This window comes from Carcharodon carcharias, chromosome 12 (genome assembly GCF_017639515.1).
Source record: "Carcharodon carcharias isolate sCarCar2 chromosome 12, sCarCar2.pri, whole genome shotgun sequence".
In the NCBI taxonomy this organism is placed as follows: Eukaryota; Metazoa; Chordata; class Chondrichthyes; order Lamniformes; family Lamnidae; genus Carcharodon; species Carcharodon carcharias.
This window is the reverse complement of record NC_054478.1, coordinates 143,628,925-143,647,806: the sequence shown is the minus strand read 5'-3', so window position 1 is coordinate 143,647,806 and position 18,882 is coordinate 143,628,925. Positions and strand designations below refer to the sequence as shown.

General features: G+C 46.9%; 1 protein-coding gene across 1 annotated transcript in view; it reads left to right on the top strand.

Annotated features, from left to right (window-relative positions):
• Positions 1 to 18,882, top strand: part of ube2f (ubiquitin-conjugating enzyme E2F (putative)) — a 179,205-nt gene that overhangs the window by 150,055 nt on the left and 10,268 nt on the right. The window contains exons 6-7 of the mRNA XM_041200601.1: positions 5,417 to 5,487; positions 9,430 to 9,487. Coding sequence (XP_041056535.1) covers positions 5,417 to 5,487; positions 9,430 to 9,487 — 129 coding nt within the window. The remainder of the gene's footprint in view (positions 1 to 5,416; positions 5,488 to 9,429; positions 9,488 to 18,882) is intronic.

Genomic DNA, 18,882 nt, shown 5'->3' with positions numbered 1-18,882 from the left:
AAAGGTCTGGGAGTGACTGCATTGTCTGGGGAAAGGTCTGGGAGTGACTGCATTGTGTGGGGAAAGGTCTGGGAGTGACTGCATTGAGTGGGGAAAGGTCTGGGAGTGACTGCATTGAGTGGGGAAAGGTCTGGGAGTGACTCTGCATTGTGTGGGGAAAGGTCTGGGAGTGACTCTGCATTGAGTGGGGAAAGGTCTGGGAGTGACTCTGCATTGAGTGGGGAAAGGTCTGGGAGTGACTCTGCATTGAGTGGGGAAAGGTCTGGGAGTGACTCTGCATTGAGTGGGGAAAGGTCTGGGAGTGACTCTGCATTGAGTGGGGAAAGGTCTGGGAGTGACTCTGCATTGAGTGGGGAAAGGTCTGGGAGTGACTCTGCATTGAGTGGGGAAAGGTCTGGGAGTGACTCTGCATTGAGTGGGGAAAGGTCTGGGAGTGACTCTGCATTGAGTGGGGAAAGGTCTGGGAGTGACTCTGCATTGAGTGGGGAAAGGTCTGGGAGTGACTCTGCATTGCGTGGGGAAAGGTCTGGGAGTGACTCTGCATTGAGTGGGGAAAGGTCTGGGAGTGACTCTGCATTGAGTGGGGAAAGGTCTGGGAGTGACTCTGCATTGAGTGGGGAAAGGTCTGGGAGTGACTCTGCATTGAGTGGGGAAAGGTCTGGGAGTGACTCTGCATTGAGTGGGGAAAGGTCTGGGAGTGACTCTGCATTGAGTGGGGAAAGGTCTGGGAGTGACTCTGCATTGAGTGGGGAAAGGTCTGGGAGTGACTCTGCATTGAGTGGGGAAAGGTCTGGGAGTGACTCTGCATTGAGTGGGGAAAGGTCTGGGAGTGACTCTGCATTGAGTGGGGAAAGGTCTGGGAGTGACTCTGCATTGAGTAGGGAAAGGTCTGGGAGTGACTCTGCATTGAGTGGGGAAAGGTCTGGGAGTGACTCTGCATTGAGTGGGGAAAGGTCTGGGAGTGACTCTGCATTGTCTGGGGAAAGGTCTGGGAGTGACTCTGCATTGAGTGGGGAAAGGTCTGGGAGTGACTGCATTGTGTGGGGAAAGGTCTGGGAGTGATTTCATTGTGTGGGGAAAGGTCTGGGAGTGACTCTGCATTGTCTGGGGAATGGTCTGGGAGTGACTGCATTGTCTGGGGAAAGGTCTGGGAGTGACTGCATTGTCTGGGGAAAGGTCTGGGAGTGACTTCAGTGTGATGTGGGGAAGGGTCTGAGAGTGACGATGTGACTGGTCTTGGGTTTAATGCTGGTGAATCCTGTGGGATTGCACTGGGACTTTGACCCTCCCTGTGGATGATTTTTTTCTGTGTCAAAGTATTTGGATCAGAATGGAATTGTGCCCCTGCGTTCTATTAAAGACACTGATCTCCAGGGGTGGGTTTGTGACATTTGTGGGGATATTACAGTAAAGCCCATTAACTCCCAGAACAATCCTCAGATAAACTGAGCTGCTTGCTCTGCCCACACTATGTGCAGCTCAGACTGCATCAATAAAGCAAGTTCCTGATGATGGATGAAGGCAACAGATGGTGTAAGACATACCAAACTGTAGAACCATTCCTGTTTATCTGAGCTGCCGGATATTACTTTCCTTTATCAATACAGAAATCAGCTGATAGGAAATTTGTTACAGAATGGCCTCCTTACTCAGCTTGTGAGAGGCTAGCAGGACAATCTGTGCTCCAGCTTTTTACAGGCTCACAACTGTATTACTTCTTCCAAAACTGTCACTCTGCAGTGTTGTTAAACTACTCAGATTCCCTACAAATCCTCATCCTATCAGATAGACTGTACCCCATCCAACTCCCCACCCGCTAACACACACACTGTACCCCATCCAACTCCCCACCCTCTCTCACACACACTGTACCCCATCCAACTCCTCGCTCTCTAACACACACACTGTCCCCCATCCAACTCCCCACCCTCTAACACACACACTGTACCCCATCCAACTCCCCACCCTCTAACACACACACTGTACCCCATCCAACTCCCCACCCTCTAACACACACACTGTACCCCATCCAATTCCCCACCCTCTCACACACACAGTGTACCCCATCCAACTCCCCACCCTCACACACACACACACACACACACACACACTGTCCCCCATCCAACTCCCCACCCTCACACATACACACTGTATCCCATCCAACTCCACACCCTCTCACACACACTGTCCCCCATCCAACTCCCCACCCTCTCACACACACACTGTACCCCATCCAACTCCCCACCCTCTCACACACACACTGTACCCCATCCAACTCCCCACCCTCTCACACACACACTGTACCCCATCCAACTCCCCACCCTCTCACACATACACTGTACCCCATCCAACTCCCCACCCTCTCACACACACACTGTACCCCATCCAACTCCCCACCCCTCACACACATTGTACCCCATCCAACTCCTCGCCCCCTAACGCGCACACTGTACCCCATCCAGCTCCTTATCCGCTCTCTCTCTCACTACCCCATCCAACTACACTCATACACACTCACTCATTCTCTCTTCCACTGTACCCCATCCGCCTCCCTACCCTCTCAAACACACTCTGTAGCCCATCCGCATCCCTACCCTCTCAAACCTGCTCTGTACCCCATCCAACTCCCCACCCTCTCACACACACACTGTACCCCATCCAACCCCCCACCCTCACACACACACACTGTACCCCATCCAACTCCTCGCTCTCTAACACACACACACTGTACCCCATCCAACTCCCCACCCTCTCACACACACTGTCCCCCATCCAACTCCCCACACTCTAACACACACACTGTACCCCATCCAACTCCCCACCCTCTAACACACACACTGTACCCCATCCAATTCCCCACCCTCTAACACACACACTGTACCCCATCCAACTCCCCACCCTCTAACACACACACTGTACCCCATCCAATTCCCCACCCTCTCACACACAGTCCCCCATCCAACTCCCCGCCCTCTCTCTCACACACACACACACACACACACACACACACACACACACACACACACACACACACACACACACACACACACACACACTGTCCCCCATCCAACTCCCCACCCTCTCACACACACACACACTGTCCCCCATCCAACTCCCCACCCTCACACATACACACTGTATCCCATCCAACTCCCCACCCCCTCACACACACTGTATCCCATCCAACTCCCCACCCCCTCACACACACTGTCCCCCATCCAACTCCACACCCCCTCACACACACTGTCCCCCATCCAACTCCACACCCTCTCACACACACTGTCCCCCATCCAACTCCCCACCCTCTCACACACACTGTCCCCCATCCAACTCCCCACCCTCTCACACACACTGTCCCCCATCCAACTCCCCACCCTCTCACACACACTGTCCCCCATCCAACTCCCCACCCTCTCACACACACACTGTACCCCATCCAACTCCCCACCCTCTCACACACACACTGTACCCCATCCAACTCCCCACCCTCTCACACACACACTGTACCCCATCCAACTCCCCACCCTCTCACACACACACTGTACCCCATCCAACTCCCCACCCTCTCACACACACACTGTACCCCATCCAACTCCCCACCTTCTCACACACACACTGTACCCCATCCAACTCCCCACCCTCTCACACACACACTGTACCCCATCCAACTCCCCACCCTCTCACACACACACTGTACCCCATCCAACTCCCCACCCTCTCACACACACTGTACCCCATCCAACTCCTCGCCCCCTAACGCGCACACTGTACCCCATCCAGCTCCTTATCCGCTCTCTCTCACACTACCCCATCCAACTACACTCATACACACTCACTCATTCTCTCTTCCACTGTACCCCATCCGCCTCCCTACCCTCTCAAACACACTCTGTACCCCATCCGCCTCCCTACCCTCTCAAACACGCTCTGTACCCCATCCGCCTCCCTACCCTCTCAAACACGCTCTGTAGCGCATCCGCCTCCCTACCCTCTCAAACACGCTCTGTAGCCCATCCGCCTCCCTACCCTCTCAAACCCGCTCTGTAGCTCATCCGCCTCCCTACCCTCTCAAACACGCTCTGTAGCCCATCCGCATCACTACCCTCTCAAACCTGCTCTGTAGCCCATCCGCATCCCTACCCTCTCAAACCTGCTCTGTAGCCCATCCGCATCCCTACCCTCTCAAACCTGCTCTGTAGCCCATCCGCATCCCTACCCTCTCAAACCTGCTCTGTAGCCCGTCCGCATCCCTGCCCTCTCAAACCTGCTCTGTAGCCCATCCGCATCCCTACCCTCTCAAACACGCTCTGTAGCCCATCCGCATCCCTACCCTCTCTAACACGCTCTGTAGCCCATCCGCCTCCCTGCCCTCTCAAACCTGCTTTGTAGCCCATCCGCATCCCTGCCCTCTCAAACCTGCTCTGTAGCCCATCCGCATCCCTACCCTCTCAAACCTGCTCTGTAGCCCATCCGCCTCCCTACCCTCTCAAACCTGCTCTGTAGCCCATCCGCATCCCTACCCTCTCAAACACGATCTGTATCCCATCCGCCTCCCTACCCTCTCAAACACGCTCTGTAGCCCATCCGCATCCCTACCCTCAAACACGCTCTGTACCCCATCCGCCTCCCTACCATGTCATATATGTCCATTGCACTGTAACTGTGATCATTCCCCCTCTTAGGGCAATGGTCCTTCCCTCCTAGTTATGACAGTGGTCTGTTCTTTGCATGTAGGTGGGGTGGGAGGGGAAGGTCTGGTGAGGGACAAGCAGTTCACACAGGCTGACCATGGTAAAAGCAACACCGCTAGCCTGCCACCGTTACCTTAGACACAATCCAGGTGCCACTGGTCATGACCATTTACCACTGGTACTTGTCTTCTTGAGGGGCGTACTAGTGCCTCAAAGACACTTACTTCTCATCATTTGCAACACACAGCTGAGTCTGCCATTTGCCATTAATGCCACCGTTAAATTGTGGGTTTAAAATGGGTATAAGTGAGATTGGTGCACCCTCATTGTTTTCCCAGCAGGCCAGCTACTTTACATGCAGCATCTGGGGTGCAAGTCCAGGCCAACAAGCTTCTACATCTGAAACTGCAGTCCGTTTCTTGGTTAGCAAAATACCTCTGAATATGCCGTGAGTTGATTGGTTTTCCTGTTTGGTTCTTGTGCATCTGAAGCTTTACTTGAAGCTTGTCTGTCCTTGCGTCAGTAAAACCATATTTCCTTTTGGGGCACTATCTCTTGGAAGTTTTGTCATTGAACCGTGGCTTACCTTTGAATTACTTTTTAACACAGGATCCCCATTTTACTTGTGTATCATCTAGTTTGACATCATGGTGGCCTATTTACCTTCCAGCTTATCACAACTTGGCACTTGAAAACTATCTTTTTTTTTTCCCCTTTCTCTACAGCCTCCCAAGGTGAAATGTTTGACCAAAATTTGGCATCCTAACATTACCGAGACAGGAGAAATCTGTTTAAGGTATTGCAGTTGTTTTCAGGTTTTGATTTATGTGTTTTGTGCATATATTTTTTAAAATGATGAGGTACACATCTCCAGTTCACTGAGTGGCACTAGGGCACTGACTGACTGTGTTTGGGCTGATACCCTGGTTTCCATGGAGGAAGCAGTGGTGCATGTAAACTCAGATGTGGCAGCACATTCAAGCCTTTTGACTGATCCATTCGTCACCAGGGTCAAACTCCTGACCCCGAGATGGGTTCTGACTGCAGGAAAGATTTGGCAGAATCCGAGCCCCTGTACTGCCACAAGCTCATAAAACTTTAAACTAGAACAATACATAGACCAATTAATGATCTGCATTTAGCAGCGTTCTTACAACTCCCTGGCTTCTTCAGGGAAAGGACAATACAATCAACTGCCTAGATGTACCCAACATTTCCATAGGGCAGAAATACCTTCACTGCTTGGAAATGTTAACTGCACGCAGAAGTTCTAGCCGAATGGTCCAGGTTTGTTCCCTGAACTCAAATCTATTTCATTATTTGATCTTTCAATAAGCAGTGGGTGTTTATTTGTTTATTCCAATTACTTGGGAATGTAGGAATAGATTTCCTCCTCCTCCTTGGGCAGTCCCTGGGGATCAAGGAAGACTTGCTTCCACTCCGGTTCGATGGGTCTTGAAATGGTTGATAAGTCCAATGCGGGATCTGATTGCAGCCTGGGGGCGTAGTCTTCACTGGAGAAGAGTTCCATTTGACCTGAAACGTTAACTTTGTTTCTCTCTCCCCAGATGCTGTCAGACCTGCTGAGTATTTCCAGCACTTTTGGTTTTCACTCCAGGAAGACCTAACTCTAATTTTTAGGTTATGTCCGCTAGTACCAGATACCCCCCCTCCCCACTAGTTTCTCCCAATCTATCCTGTCTGTTCCCACGCTTATCTTGAAAACTTCAAATAAATCACCCCTTAATCTTCTAAACTCCAAAGAATACAGCTGTAATTTGTGTAATCTCTCATTTAATTTAACCCTCGGATACCAGTTATCGTTCTAACGTATCTACGCTGCGCTTCCTCCGAAGTCCAATGGGTGGGATTTTGCCCTCCCCCGCTGGCGGACCTGAAGGTGGTGGGGGGAGGGGACAAGCGCCACTTATCCGCACGCTCTGATCTGTCCAAAATTTTACGTCAGACAGGGAGACATTGGGCAACTCACCCCCTTCCCCAAACCTTTGGGCCTGTTGTGGCCGATTAATGGCCACTAAGGGCCTCACCCCACTGCACCCCGCCACCCCTGGTATTTTACCCACGGTGGGAGGAGGCGCAAAGCCTGGCAACTGTAGCTGTGCAGGCCGTTGTAGGGTGAAGGATGACCTTTTGTGGGTCCTCTGACCCATTGGAGGTATCCACCCGAAGCCAATCCCCCTCCCCTTTAACCGTCACCCCCCCCACCCCCCATCTCTTGAACCCGGCTCCCCCACCCCATCTCCTCTTGTCCCCTTCACCAACAACCCCGACCCTGGACTTAACCTGGGCTCCTCAGCATGGTGGGATGGCCTGGATCCCCAGCACTGGCAACCCACTCCTGGTGACGCTGCTGGGATTAGCCAGCAGCTCTCTAAGGTGGGACTTCCTCCTGAGAAAGGGACGGATGTCTCGCCTTGAGGCAATTAATGCAGCTCCCAGCTTTCAATAGCCGTCAGTACCGTGGGCAGACTTTTTTAGCCAGCGGAAGGGGGTGGGTGGTGGCACAGGGACCCCATCTAATCCAGCCCAATATATATATATCCTTCCTGAGGAGTGGTAGCAATCCTTGGGAAGTAGAAATGGTTCTGACGCTGACAACTGTCCAAGGATGTAAGATCAATTCATTTTCACTAATTTGGCCATTAGTGCTTCTTGAAAGGAAGATAGTTAATACCTCAAGTTTCTAATACTTTGGACAGAAAAGGCTTATTTCGCCATGAAAGCAATAAAATGCTAACCTCCCTCTGGTAAGCATTCAAAGCAAGCATTGCAGGTTTTCAGCATTCTTTCAGTTTTTATAATTGATTTTTAGGCTGGGTAGGCAGGAATATTCCCTTTTCACATGTATAAGCATCACATCAGGAAGTCTATAAATGCCTGTATGCCCTAAAGTCATCCAAGCTATTGGACTCTGTTAAAAAAAAAAAAATCTATACTGATTAATATCATTTAAACTCTTGTGGACAAATTCAATAGTTGATTCCTAAGTGCTTGTGCTGCCAGTTTCCTGCTGTATTATTTGATTCTGTGTATTTCAATTCCTGTAAGTAAATTTCATTATTAGTTTTAGCCTAAAGCATACACCCTGACAGTGGGTGGGGTGGGGGTTATTTTCATCCTTTGGAAGTAGGTGATTCTTCCACATTCGGATCAAAATATCTGCCTGATACTGCCATTACAATACTGCACACATTAGAGAGGGGCAGAAAACTTGCATTTATAGAGCGCCTTTCACGACCGCACGACATACCTAATGCTTTTCAACCAATGAAGTGCCTTTTGAGGTGTCATGTGAGGGAACGTTGAACAGGTTGGGTCTATACTCATTGGAGTTTAGAAAAATGAGAGGTGATCTTACTGAAGCGTACAAGATTCTGAGTGGACTTGACAGGGTAGATGCTGAGAGGGTGTTTCCCCTTGTGGGGGGATCTAGAACTAAAAACATAGGGGGGTCTCATTTTAAGATGGAGATAAGGAGGAATTTCTTCTCTGAGGGTCAGTAGGCTTTGGAATTCTATACCCCAGAGAGCAGTGGAGGCTGGGACGTTGAATATACTCAGGGCTGAGTTAGATGGAGTTTTGATCTACAAGAGATTCAAAGGTATTGAGGGGCAGACAGGAAAGTGGAGTTAAGGCCACAATCAGATCAGCCACGATCATATTGAATGGCGGAGCAGGCTCAATGGGCCAAATGGCCTACTCCTGCTCCTAATTCTTATGTTCTTCTATTCCTATGTCACTGTTGTATTGTAGGAAATAGGACAGCCAATTTGCACACAGCTAGCGCTCACAAGCAGCAATGAGATAAACGACCAGTTGAATAGTTTTAATGATGTTGGTTGAGGAATAAACATTGGCCTGGATGCTTGGGAGAACCCCCCTGCTCTTTTCTGAAGTAAAGCTGGATTATTTACACTCACCTAAAGAGGAAAGAAGTGACCTTAGCTTGATGTTGCATCCAAAAGTCAGTAAGGTTATAAATAAGTCAGATTTTGGATTGTGAGAGGTGAGGGTCTACTTTTGTAAATTGCAGTTTTCCCTGAATAGGAAGGAGTTAGGGAGAGAGCTTAAACTGGGACCACGTGTGTCGACTGTGTGTGGTAGAGAACCAAAGGTTTGTGATGGAAAGAGCGATCCATCATATTTCAAATCAAATACATTTTTTAATGCATATGTTTAGAAATTTGGTAATTTGATTACTGCTGAATGGCCACAGCCAGGATATATGCCCCTGAACCAAGATTGTCACTATCTGGGCTTAAAGCTGTGCAAATAAAGCACAGCTCTAGCTGATTACGGTCCAAAGAGACACTCTGAATACATGTAGTCCAAATGTGCGCAGGCCAAACATGCTCTGGATGTCTGCAGTCGGACTGTGTACATGCTCAAACTGTCAAGTGTTGCTTCTGGTGTCGGCAGCAATCCCAAACACTTCTGTTGTTTTGACGGAACCTCGGAGACAATTTGATAGTGAAAACAAAACTAGACAAATTACCCAGCGACAAGTTTAAAGGGTTCATTGAGGCTTCTTTTTTGTGTTCGAAACATTTGGGGGGGAAAAGGGAGTTTAATCATTGGGAGGTGTAGCCAGCTGTTTCATGGCAAAGCCTTGATGCAGTTAGTCATTTTCAAAGGTTTTGGTGTTGGCATCTCCTCCTCCGCTGGTGAAATACCATTAGCTTCCTGTCTGCTGAAACCTTCCTTTTGTGTTTTACAGCCTGCTGAGGGAACACTCCATCGATGGCACAGGCTGGGCTCCAACTAGAACTCTAAAGGTAATTTCCTTTGGAGAATTTCCTTTGTGAGAAAAGTTATTGCTTACAGAATAAAAGGAACAGGAGAAAGGTGGATACAAAATTGGCTGAAAAATAGGAAGCAGAGTAATGGTCAATGGATGTTTTTCAGGCTGGAGGAAGGCTTGTAGTGGAGTTCCCCAGGGGTCAATATTGGGACCCTTGCTTTTTCCGATTATGTATTAATGATCTAGATCTTGGTGTGCAGGGGACAATTTCAAAGTTTGTGGATGATATGAAGTTTGGGAGTGTTGTAAACTGTGAGGAGGACAGTGTAGAACTTCAAAAGGCAGTAGACAAGTTGGTGGAGTGGGCAGATAGGTGACAGATGACGTTCAATGCGGAGAAGTGAGGGGATACATTTTGGTAGGAAGAACATGGGCAGACAATATAAAATAAGGGGTGAAACTTTGAAGGGGGTGCAGAAGCAGAAAGACCTGCATGTATACGCATATAGATCATTGAAGGTGGTTGGACACATGGAGCGAGCAGTTAATAAAGCATATAGTATCCTGGGCTTTGATAATAGGGGCGTAGAGTACAAGAGCAAGGGGGTTATGCTAAGTTTATATAAGACACCCATTAGACCTCAGCTGGAGTATTTTGTACAGTTCTGGGTGCCACATTATAGGAAGGATGTGAACACATTGGAGAGAGTGCAGGAGAGGTTTAAAAGAATGGTTCCAGGGATGAGAAACTTCAGTTACGAGGATAGATTGGAGAGGTTGGGACTGTTCTCCTTGGAGAGAAGAAGGCGAAGAGGAGATTTGATAGAGATGCTCAAAATCATGAGGGGGCTGGACAGAGTAGATAGGGAGAAGCTGTTCCCATTCGTAAAAGGATCAAGAACAAGAGGGCACAGTTTTAAAGTGATTTGCCAAAGAAGCAAATGTGACGTGAGGAGAAAACTTTTTCACACGACAGGTGGTTTGGGTCTGGAATGCACTGCCTGGAAGTGTGGTGGAGGCAGGTTCAATCGAGGCATTCAAGAGGGCATTAGAAGATTATTTAATCAGAAACAATGAGCAGGGGTACGGGGAAAAGGCGGGGCAATGGCACTGGGTCATAATGCTCATTCAGAGAGCTAGTGCAGACGTGATGGGCCGAATGGCCCCCTTTGTTGCTGTTAAAATTCTATGGAAAACAAAAATAATCTTACACTCTGCATTCTCCTTCCCGCCCCGTGAATTTTCAGAAGAATGTATCCTGAGTATTCAGGATGAGTTGCCATGCAGAGTCTGTAGATTCTCCAGTGAAGCCTGGTGTCACCAGGTCAGATGGTGTATGCCCTGGGATTCTGAACCAGACCGTGAGGAATGTTTGCAGCAGCACTGTCTGTCACCAGGAAGGAATCGCTGTGCTGAACAGGACTGCAAGCAGAAAGCTCAGTCCCTGTACTGAGAAAGGGCAGCATCTCTGACCCCAATAATAACCAGCCTCATGGCTTCAGTGGGATAAGTACTGCAATCTGTTCCATTCTAGGCTAGAACCTGTGAAGCAACATTCAGCCGAGATTAGACAGAATCATCTTGCTCACCAAACCACCTGGAATAGACAGATTTTTTTTAAAAGGATGGCTCATTCAGACCTGACAAAGTTCCACATGAAAGAGGCCCGTCTAAACTAAGAGCCATGCAAACCCTGGATGGACTGTGGTACTGAGCAAAAAAAAAGTGTGAGAGGTGTAATGTCAGATGGGGGTGGCCGGTGGGGGGGGGAGGTTGAATGGAATCACCCAGAGTCATTGACCCCATAAAGATATCAACAGCAGACATGTCATACTGGCTCATGAGACTGAAATAGGGAGGTCAGTGGGAATAGCTGATGCATCTAGAAATTTACAGGATTGAGATTAGGCAGGTGAATGAAATTAAAATTATACTTGGATCATAAATATACAGTGATTGGAATAAATTAAGGAGGGGCCTTGGGACTCACTTCAGACTCATCTCCCCATTGCTCTCACTGCTGCTGACTCCTCATAGACAGTCTTCTGTTCCCTTCCTCAGCTGTGTTTTAAAGGTTGCCATGTCGTACTGTCAAAATTACCATTGTAAGTGATATGGAAACTTACGCCTCCTGTATTGTCCATTCAGCAAAAATCCCTGATGAGCGTATTGATTGAAAACCATACTAGCACTAGGATGTGAACTTCTCTAGGGTGATGCTAATTGGCTTATCTGTCTTTGTAAATAACCTTATGTAAGCTGAAACTATCTTTGTAGTAATAAGTGGACATCTCTGTCACTGAGTGAGACTATCTGTTCAGCTGCCCCTTGCCGTTTCCTGCTAAGTCACACCTCCTCTACCTCATCTTGCCCTGACTCTGTATTTTAGTCTAGTTTCTCTATTTCCTATCCTACCTTCTCTGAACTCACCTTATCCATGAGACCCACTGCCAACATCCTTGTCCCCATTCCCATTAACCTGCTGACTACATAACTTCTCCACCTGCTCCTCACTAAGCTGACTGTATATGTGTCCCTCTCAGGTCCTGTGCCTCTTTCTCAAAAAAAATCACCCTTGACCCCTCTACCCTTGCAGACTGTCATCCCATCTCCAGTGTCATTGGATAATTTGTTGCGTCCCAAATCTGAGCCCATCTTTCCTGCAGATTTATGAACGGCACTGAAACGACCTAATCAAAATCACAGATGACATTCTCTGTGACTGTTCTAAAGGTAAAATACCCCTCCTCATCCTTTGCAGCCTTTGACAAGACAGAACACACCAAGCTCCTCCAGTGCCTCTTGTCCATTGCCTAACTCGGTGGAACGTCCTCACTTGATTCAACTCCTACCTATCCAGCCATGGCTGGACTATCTCTAGCAATAAGTGCTCTTCTTGCTTGTGAACCATTACCTCTGGAGTCCTCCAAGGAGCCTCCCTCTTCTACGTGCTGCCCGTTGGTAATTTCATTCAAAGACATGAGTCGGGATATTCCAGCCCTGTCGTGGCAGGACCGCCATGGGAGATTCGGCAACCCAGTCGTAAGCCCACTGATTTTCGGCAGGACCGGACGATCCTGGCTAAGGGCGAGGCTGGAAAATCCCACCCATGATGTCAGATTCCACATATAGGAGTGCTGCCTGTGTTATAGACCCCTTGCGACTGGTTAAACAAACCCTGGGGGTTTGTCCACTGTCATTGGCAAACTCTTGTGTGCGCAGTCCCAAAAATTGCTCGGCAGTGAATGTCACCTTGTCCGGTTGCTTTTTGTTAATGTTGTGATCTGCCCTGAGCTGACAGACTGGTGTAATCCTCGCTGTTCTGGGAGATTTCACATACCAGATGCAGAGCACATGGGCTGTTGGCTGCTCACTTATTTTTCAAATTGTCATGGAGCAGAGGCTTAATGAGTTGCAATTAGTCTACATGTTAAATGACCCATGCAGAGTGAGCAAACAGATTGGAACATCTGCTGTGATATGTGATCCAGTGCCTGGAATAGCTGCATCACATTCTGTTGCAGGCACTTGCATATGTAATTCATGGGATCATTCCGAAATAGTTGTTCCTCGTTGAGAAATATTCCTAAGCGCATCTTCAGCAAACAAGCTAGTGCAAAGTTTCTGTTTATGTTACTCCTTTGCTTTGCATTAATCCTACATGTTCGCTCCGCTCTGCTCACTGATCCATGACCCCATCACTTGCCTCTGCTCAGCCCTGTAACCCAGTGACCCCCCCACCCCCTCTGTTAATTGCTGTCTGACCCAGTCACTCCTCTCTCTCATTATTGATTTGTGACCCAATCATTTCCCTCTGCTTACTGGTATTACAGTAATAAGTACTATCATTACAGTGAGAGGCGCTACTATTACACATTAGTGTGCACAATCATACTAATGGATTAGATTCTCTGAATAATTTGACTAGTTTTTGTGACTAAACCCATTTTTACCTCTATTAATGTAACTGTACTAGGTTACTGCTCTTAAACATCTCCAGGAATTTTTTGTATTTCAACAAAAGATTTAAGTTTTAAAACGCTAACCATGTACTCTGGGTTCATGGAAAAATTTACATTTGGCTATATGCAAATGAGTTTGAATAGAAATCTGGGGGGAAAAAAACACTTGTGAAAGCTAACACAAATTTGAGTAAAGTTTGTGCTTGGACCGCTAATTTTATCCCAAAGCAGAAACTCTTAGCCACGATCTATTGTGGTGCACACAGAAAATGCTGGGAATGCTCAGTACTGCGCAAAAACAAGGTCAGTTTAACAGTTTGGATGCCGACCCCTTGCCTGTTCTATTGAAGGCTACACAGCTATAATGGTGACCTGTCTTTTCTCCAGAATCTGGCTGGCCTGCTGTGTGTTTCCAGTGTTCTCTGTTTTTAATGCCAAGATTTTCCCCATTTTAATTTTACTTTCTGTTGAGTTGTGCAGCTGAGGGTTTGCAACTTGCCAGAGCATCATTATCTATTGCAGTGTGTCAAAAGGCGTATTTTCAAATTAAATTAACTTTCCATTCAACTTAATCTGGTGTAGGGATAGAAACTAGTTTAACATCCTCTTCTATCAAACCCTAACTTGCATGAATCGGTGCAAGTAAGCTGTCAATAATTCTGCGTCAAGTTAGTGCAGTTACACTGGCCTTTCTGAGGAGTTTCTTCTTCACTCTGCTGTGAAATAGCATGTATGAGCGCTAGTTTAAGGAATTCTCCACTCTCATTAACTAACACTTGCCTGAAGTGAAAACTACCAAGAAAACCAGACTGGTTTCTTCAATAATGCAGCACTGACCCACAAAATGCAGTTCTCACATGAGTGTGTGGAGGGAGGGATTAGAAGTAGTGTCACCCTATTTTACCCAATTTAAAATGGCTTGAAGGCCTCAAACTTCCTCCATAACAAGCATTTCTGATAACCTAAAATGGTTTGCAAGAGCAAAAATTATGTAACATTGAGTTTGACAAATTTACAGTTATACCATATAAAACTTGCCTTGAGTAGTTATGAACATCTAAATTAGGAGTAGGCCACTCAGCCCCTTGAGCCTGCTCTGCCATTCAATAAGATCATGGCTGATCTGATTGTAACCTCCACTGCACATTCCTTTTTACCCCCTTGCTTATCGAGAATCCATTTAGCTCTGCTTTAAAGATATTCAAGGACTTTGCCTCAATCACCTTTTGAGGACGAGTATTCCAAAGTGCCTCAACCCTCAAAGAGAATTTTTTCTCATCTCTGTCCTAAATGGGTGACCCCTTAATTTTAAACAGTGACCTCGAGTTCTAGATTCTCCCACGAAAGGAAACATCCTTTCCACATCTAACCTGTCAAGTCCCCTCAGGATCTTAGATGTTTCAATCGAGTTACCTCTTACTCTTCTAAACTCTAGTGAATACAAGCCTGGCCTGTCCAGCCTTTCCTCATAAGACAATCTGCCCATTACAGGTATTAATCTAATAAACCTTCTCTGAACTGCTTCCAATGCATTTACATCCCTCCTTAAATAAGGAGACCAGTACTGCACATAGTATTCCAGATGTGGTCTTACCAATGCCCTGTATAACTGAAGCATAACCTCCTTACTCTTGTACTCAATTCCCCTCACAATAAACTATAACATTCTACTAGCTTTGCTAATTATTTGCTGCAGCTGCATACTAACCTTTTGCAATTCATGCACTAGGACAGCCAGATCCCTCTGCATCTCAGAGGTATGCAATCTCACCTTTTAGATAATATGCCTCGTTTTTATTCGTCCTGCCAAAAATGGACATCCTCACGTCTTCCCACGTTATACTCCATTTGCCAGATCTTTGTGCGCCCACGTAACCTATCTTGGTGTCATCATCAAATTTAGCAACCAGACCATCGGTCCCTTCATCCAGATAATTTGTATGAATTGTAAAGAGTTGGGGCCCCAGCACTGATTCCTCTGGCACTCCACACATCATGTCCTGCCAACCAGAAAATAAGCCATTTATGCCTACTCTCTGTTTCCTGTTAGCCAGCAAATTTTCTATCCGTGCCAATATGTTGGCCCCCCCACCCCACGAGCCTTTACTTTTATTAAGGTTGTAACCTTAAAAGAGCTCCTTAGAAGAACTGATGGGGAGAGTATTTCACGTTGAGGCCTATCATCAGCACCGATAGAAAAGCGCAGCTCATATATGCACACGTTGGCCGATGTAGATCATGTTCACCACACAAACACTCCCACTTTAAACTATATGTCACTGAAAGTGGCAATGCAGGTGGATAAGGTAGTCAGGAAGGCATATGGCATGCTTGCCTTCATTAGCAGGGGTATTGAGTATAAAATCTGGGAAGTCATGCTGCAGCTGTATAGAACCTTGGTTAGGCCACACTTGGAATATTGCGTGCAATTCTGGTCGCCACATTACCAGAAGGATATGGAGGCATTGGAGAGGGTGCAGAGGAGGTTTACCAGGATGCTGCCTGGTCTGGAAGTTATAAGCTATGAGGAGAGGTTGGAGAAACTCGGATTGTTCTCACTAGAGCGACAGAGATTGAGAGACGACTTGATAGAAGTTTACAAAATTATGAGTGGCATGGACAGGGTAGACAGTCAGAAGCTTTTTCCCAGGGTGGAAGAGTCAATTACTAGGGGACATAGATTTAAGGTGAGAGGAGAAAACTATAGAGGAGATGTGCAGGGCAAGTTTTTTACGCAGAGGGTAGTGAGTGTCTGGAATTCGCTGCCAGAGGAGGTGGTGGAAGCAGGTGCAATAGTGGTGTTTAAGAGGCAGCTTGACAAATACATGAATAGGATGGGAATAGAGGGATACAGACCCCGGAAGTGCAAAATGTTTTAGTTGACGGGCAATATGATCGGCGCAGGCTTGGAGGGCTGAAGGGCCTGTTCCTGTGCTGTACTTTTCTTTTCTTTGTTCTTGTTCTTGTTCTTATATCCAGTTCCAAGTTATTTCTTATTACTGAGCTTTGTGTCTTTAATACTATCATTACCACTCCCTTTGCCTGTGTTCCATGATATATTCGTCTTTTTATCTCCCCCACTCTCTAATCTTTGCCTGACCTCTTTTGCTCCAGCTGCCCCTCCCCTCTTTTGCAACAGCATAAAAACCACCACCTTCCTGCCTCTCTTCAGTTCTGAAGAAGAGTCAAATTGGACTCGAAGTGTTAACTCTGTTTCCCTCTCTACAGATGCTGCCAGACCTGCTGAGTTTTTCCAGCATTTCCAGTTTTTTTTCCAGTCCTCATGATGCCTGTTGTTACCTGCTGCGTACGTGGTGACCTTTGAGAGGTCACCAGCCAAAGTTTCTGCTCTGCAGTTAACTATCTCTGATGATTGATTGGCAGAGTGTACATCAGGTCTTGACAGCGTTTGGGGTCCAAGCATCAAGGTGCAAAATTGTTAATTGACATCAGCCCCTCACTGCGCATTAGCTAAATGGTACCCCTTCCAGTTTATAAATGGCGCAAGAATACCATCATGTATCTCTGGCAATCCAGCAATTCTCTAAAAATTGACTGCTTTGCTTTGCAAAGTCGGTAAAGAATGTGATGACCTGAGGTGTAACTTTCTTAATACAGTATTGCACAGCTGAGATCGCCCAAGGATGCCTGGAAGGACCCAGTTGAATCAAGATTCAGGGCTGTGGTCACTTTGACATCCAATGTTAAAGTTATGCTCCCTGTTGATGCATGCTACAAGTCATTGGCTATCACTTACCTGGATGAGTGCAACTCCAACAAGAGTCAAAAAGCTTGACACCATTCAGAACAAAGCACCCCACTTGACCAGCACCCCATCCATCACCTTAAACGTTCACTCCCTTCACCACCAACGCACAATGGCAGCAGTGTGTTTACCATGTACAAGATGCACTGCAGCTACTCGTGGACTGCAGCAGTTCAAGAAGGGAACTCACCACCACCTTTTCAAGGGCAATTAGGGATGGGCAACAAGTGCTGGCCTTACCAGTGATGCTCACATCTTGTGAAAGAATTTTTAAAAAAGCTTACAATAACCCCCTAATGCTAGTGTTAGTTAGTGCAGCCATCTAATGGCTTACTGGTGTGAGAAGTCAAGAGATGAGCTCTAAGATCAGCAAAACCTAGTATATATCTGGCTGCAGGCACCTTTCACTCTCCCAGCCTCAATCCTTACCTTTTCCAAATCTCATTATCCTCCTCTTCATAACATTGGAACTAAGGGTAAACCCACAGGGGAACTCAATTCTCACAAAATAGTGCTTTTTCCTGCATTCACTTTAAGTTTCAGAAATACTATTAAATACCTACTATTAAAGGCCTGCAGTTAAGAGCATTCTATAAATGATGGCCTCCGCTTAGCTGTTCCTTTCCGTGACACCGTATGGCTGCCACAACATTACCTGAGGCAGCATAGAATCAGAAGCATGGAGAGCTGTTGGGATCTAATAATCCCAAGCCCACCTTACTGTCATTGTCAGGGGGGGGTTCCCAGAAGCAAACTGCTGATGTCTGTTTTTCTGGAAGTGTAACGGAATGCCTACTGCCTTAACTTACTCCTGCCAAATCACCCAAATACTGAGGAAAAGCCAGGCCTTTGAAGTCCTGCGTTGTTACAATGCTGCTACCGTAAAAATGCATGTTATCCAACATGCTTCGTGAATGGGTGGTGCCGGTTAATCAAAAATGCCAGCTAACTGGGAGTTGCATGTAATTGGTGAACATAGAGCATAGCTCAGGAGGCACAGAACAAGACTCGTCCTGGAGTCAACTCAAGTCACTGGATAAGTCACTACTAGCTTCAGTAAACCTGCACAAAAAGCCCCAATAAAATAAAATTGTTTTGAAAATCATGTTTTGCAAACCTCAACACGAATGTGGACGAGGCAGATATTAGACTTGGATCTTTAAAAGTGGGCTGACTGACTGACTGCTCTACATGCCTCTGCTGATAAGACACCATTGCACAGCAGGGGCATTTTTTTCTGCCCTTTACTATTTGGCAATTCGACACGCGGAATCAAAAATCTTCCATTTTAGGTGCATAGGGGGGGCGCATGGAAAGAAGAGCAAAATAATATCGAAAAAGCCATAGTAAAAAGCAGGGATCTCTGTTCAAAATGACACCAGTGCTACTGAGGAGAGACAGACATCTCCGGATAACTTCTGAGTAGCTTCCGGTTGGTAAAATGACAATTCACATTGGGGGATAACCCAAAGTTTACTGCTGCAAGCCTCATTAAATCCTATCTTCGATCCCCTCCCACTATTCCCTAACTCCTGGATATTGGACTCAGCCCCTGATTATTTCTTAACTCAACCCACATATTCTGGCTGAACACTACGTGTCTGTAATCATTAATGAGCAATTCTTTTTTGCCAATTCTCCTGAAAATTTTATTTCTGCACGTATTTAATTTCCAGCCTCAGCTGGGCTAAAGCCAAATAT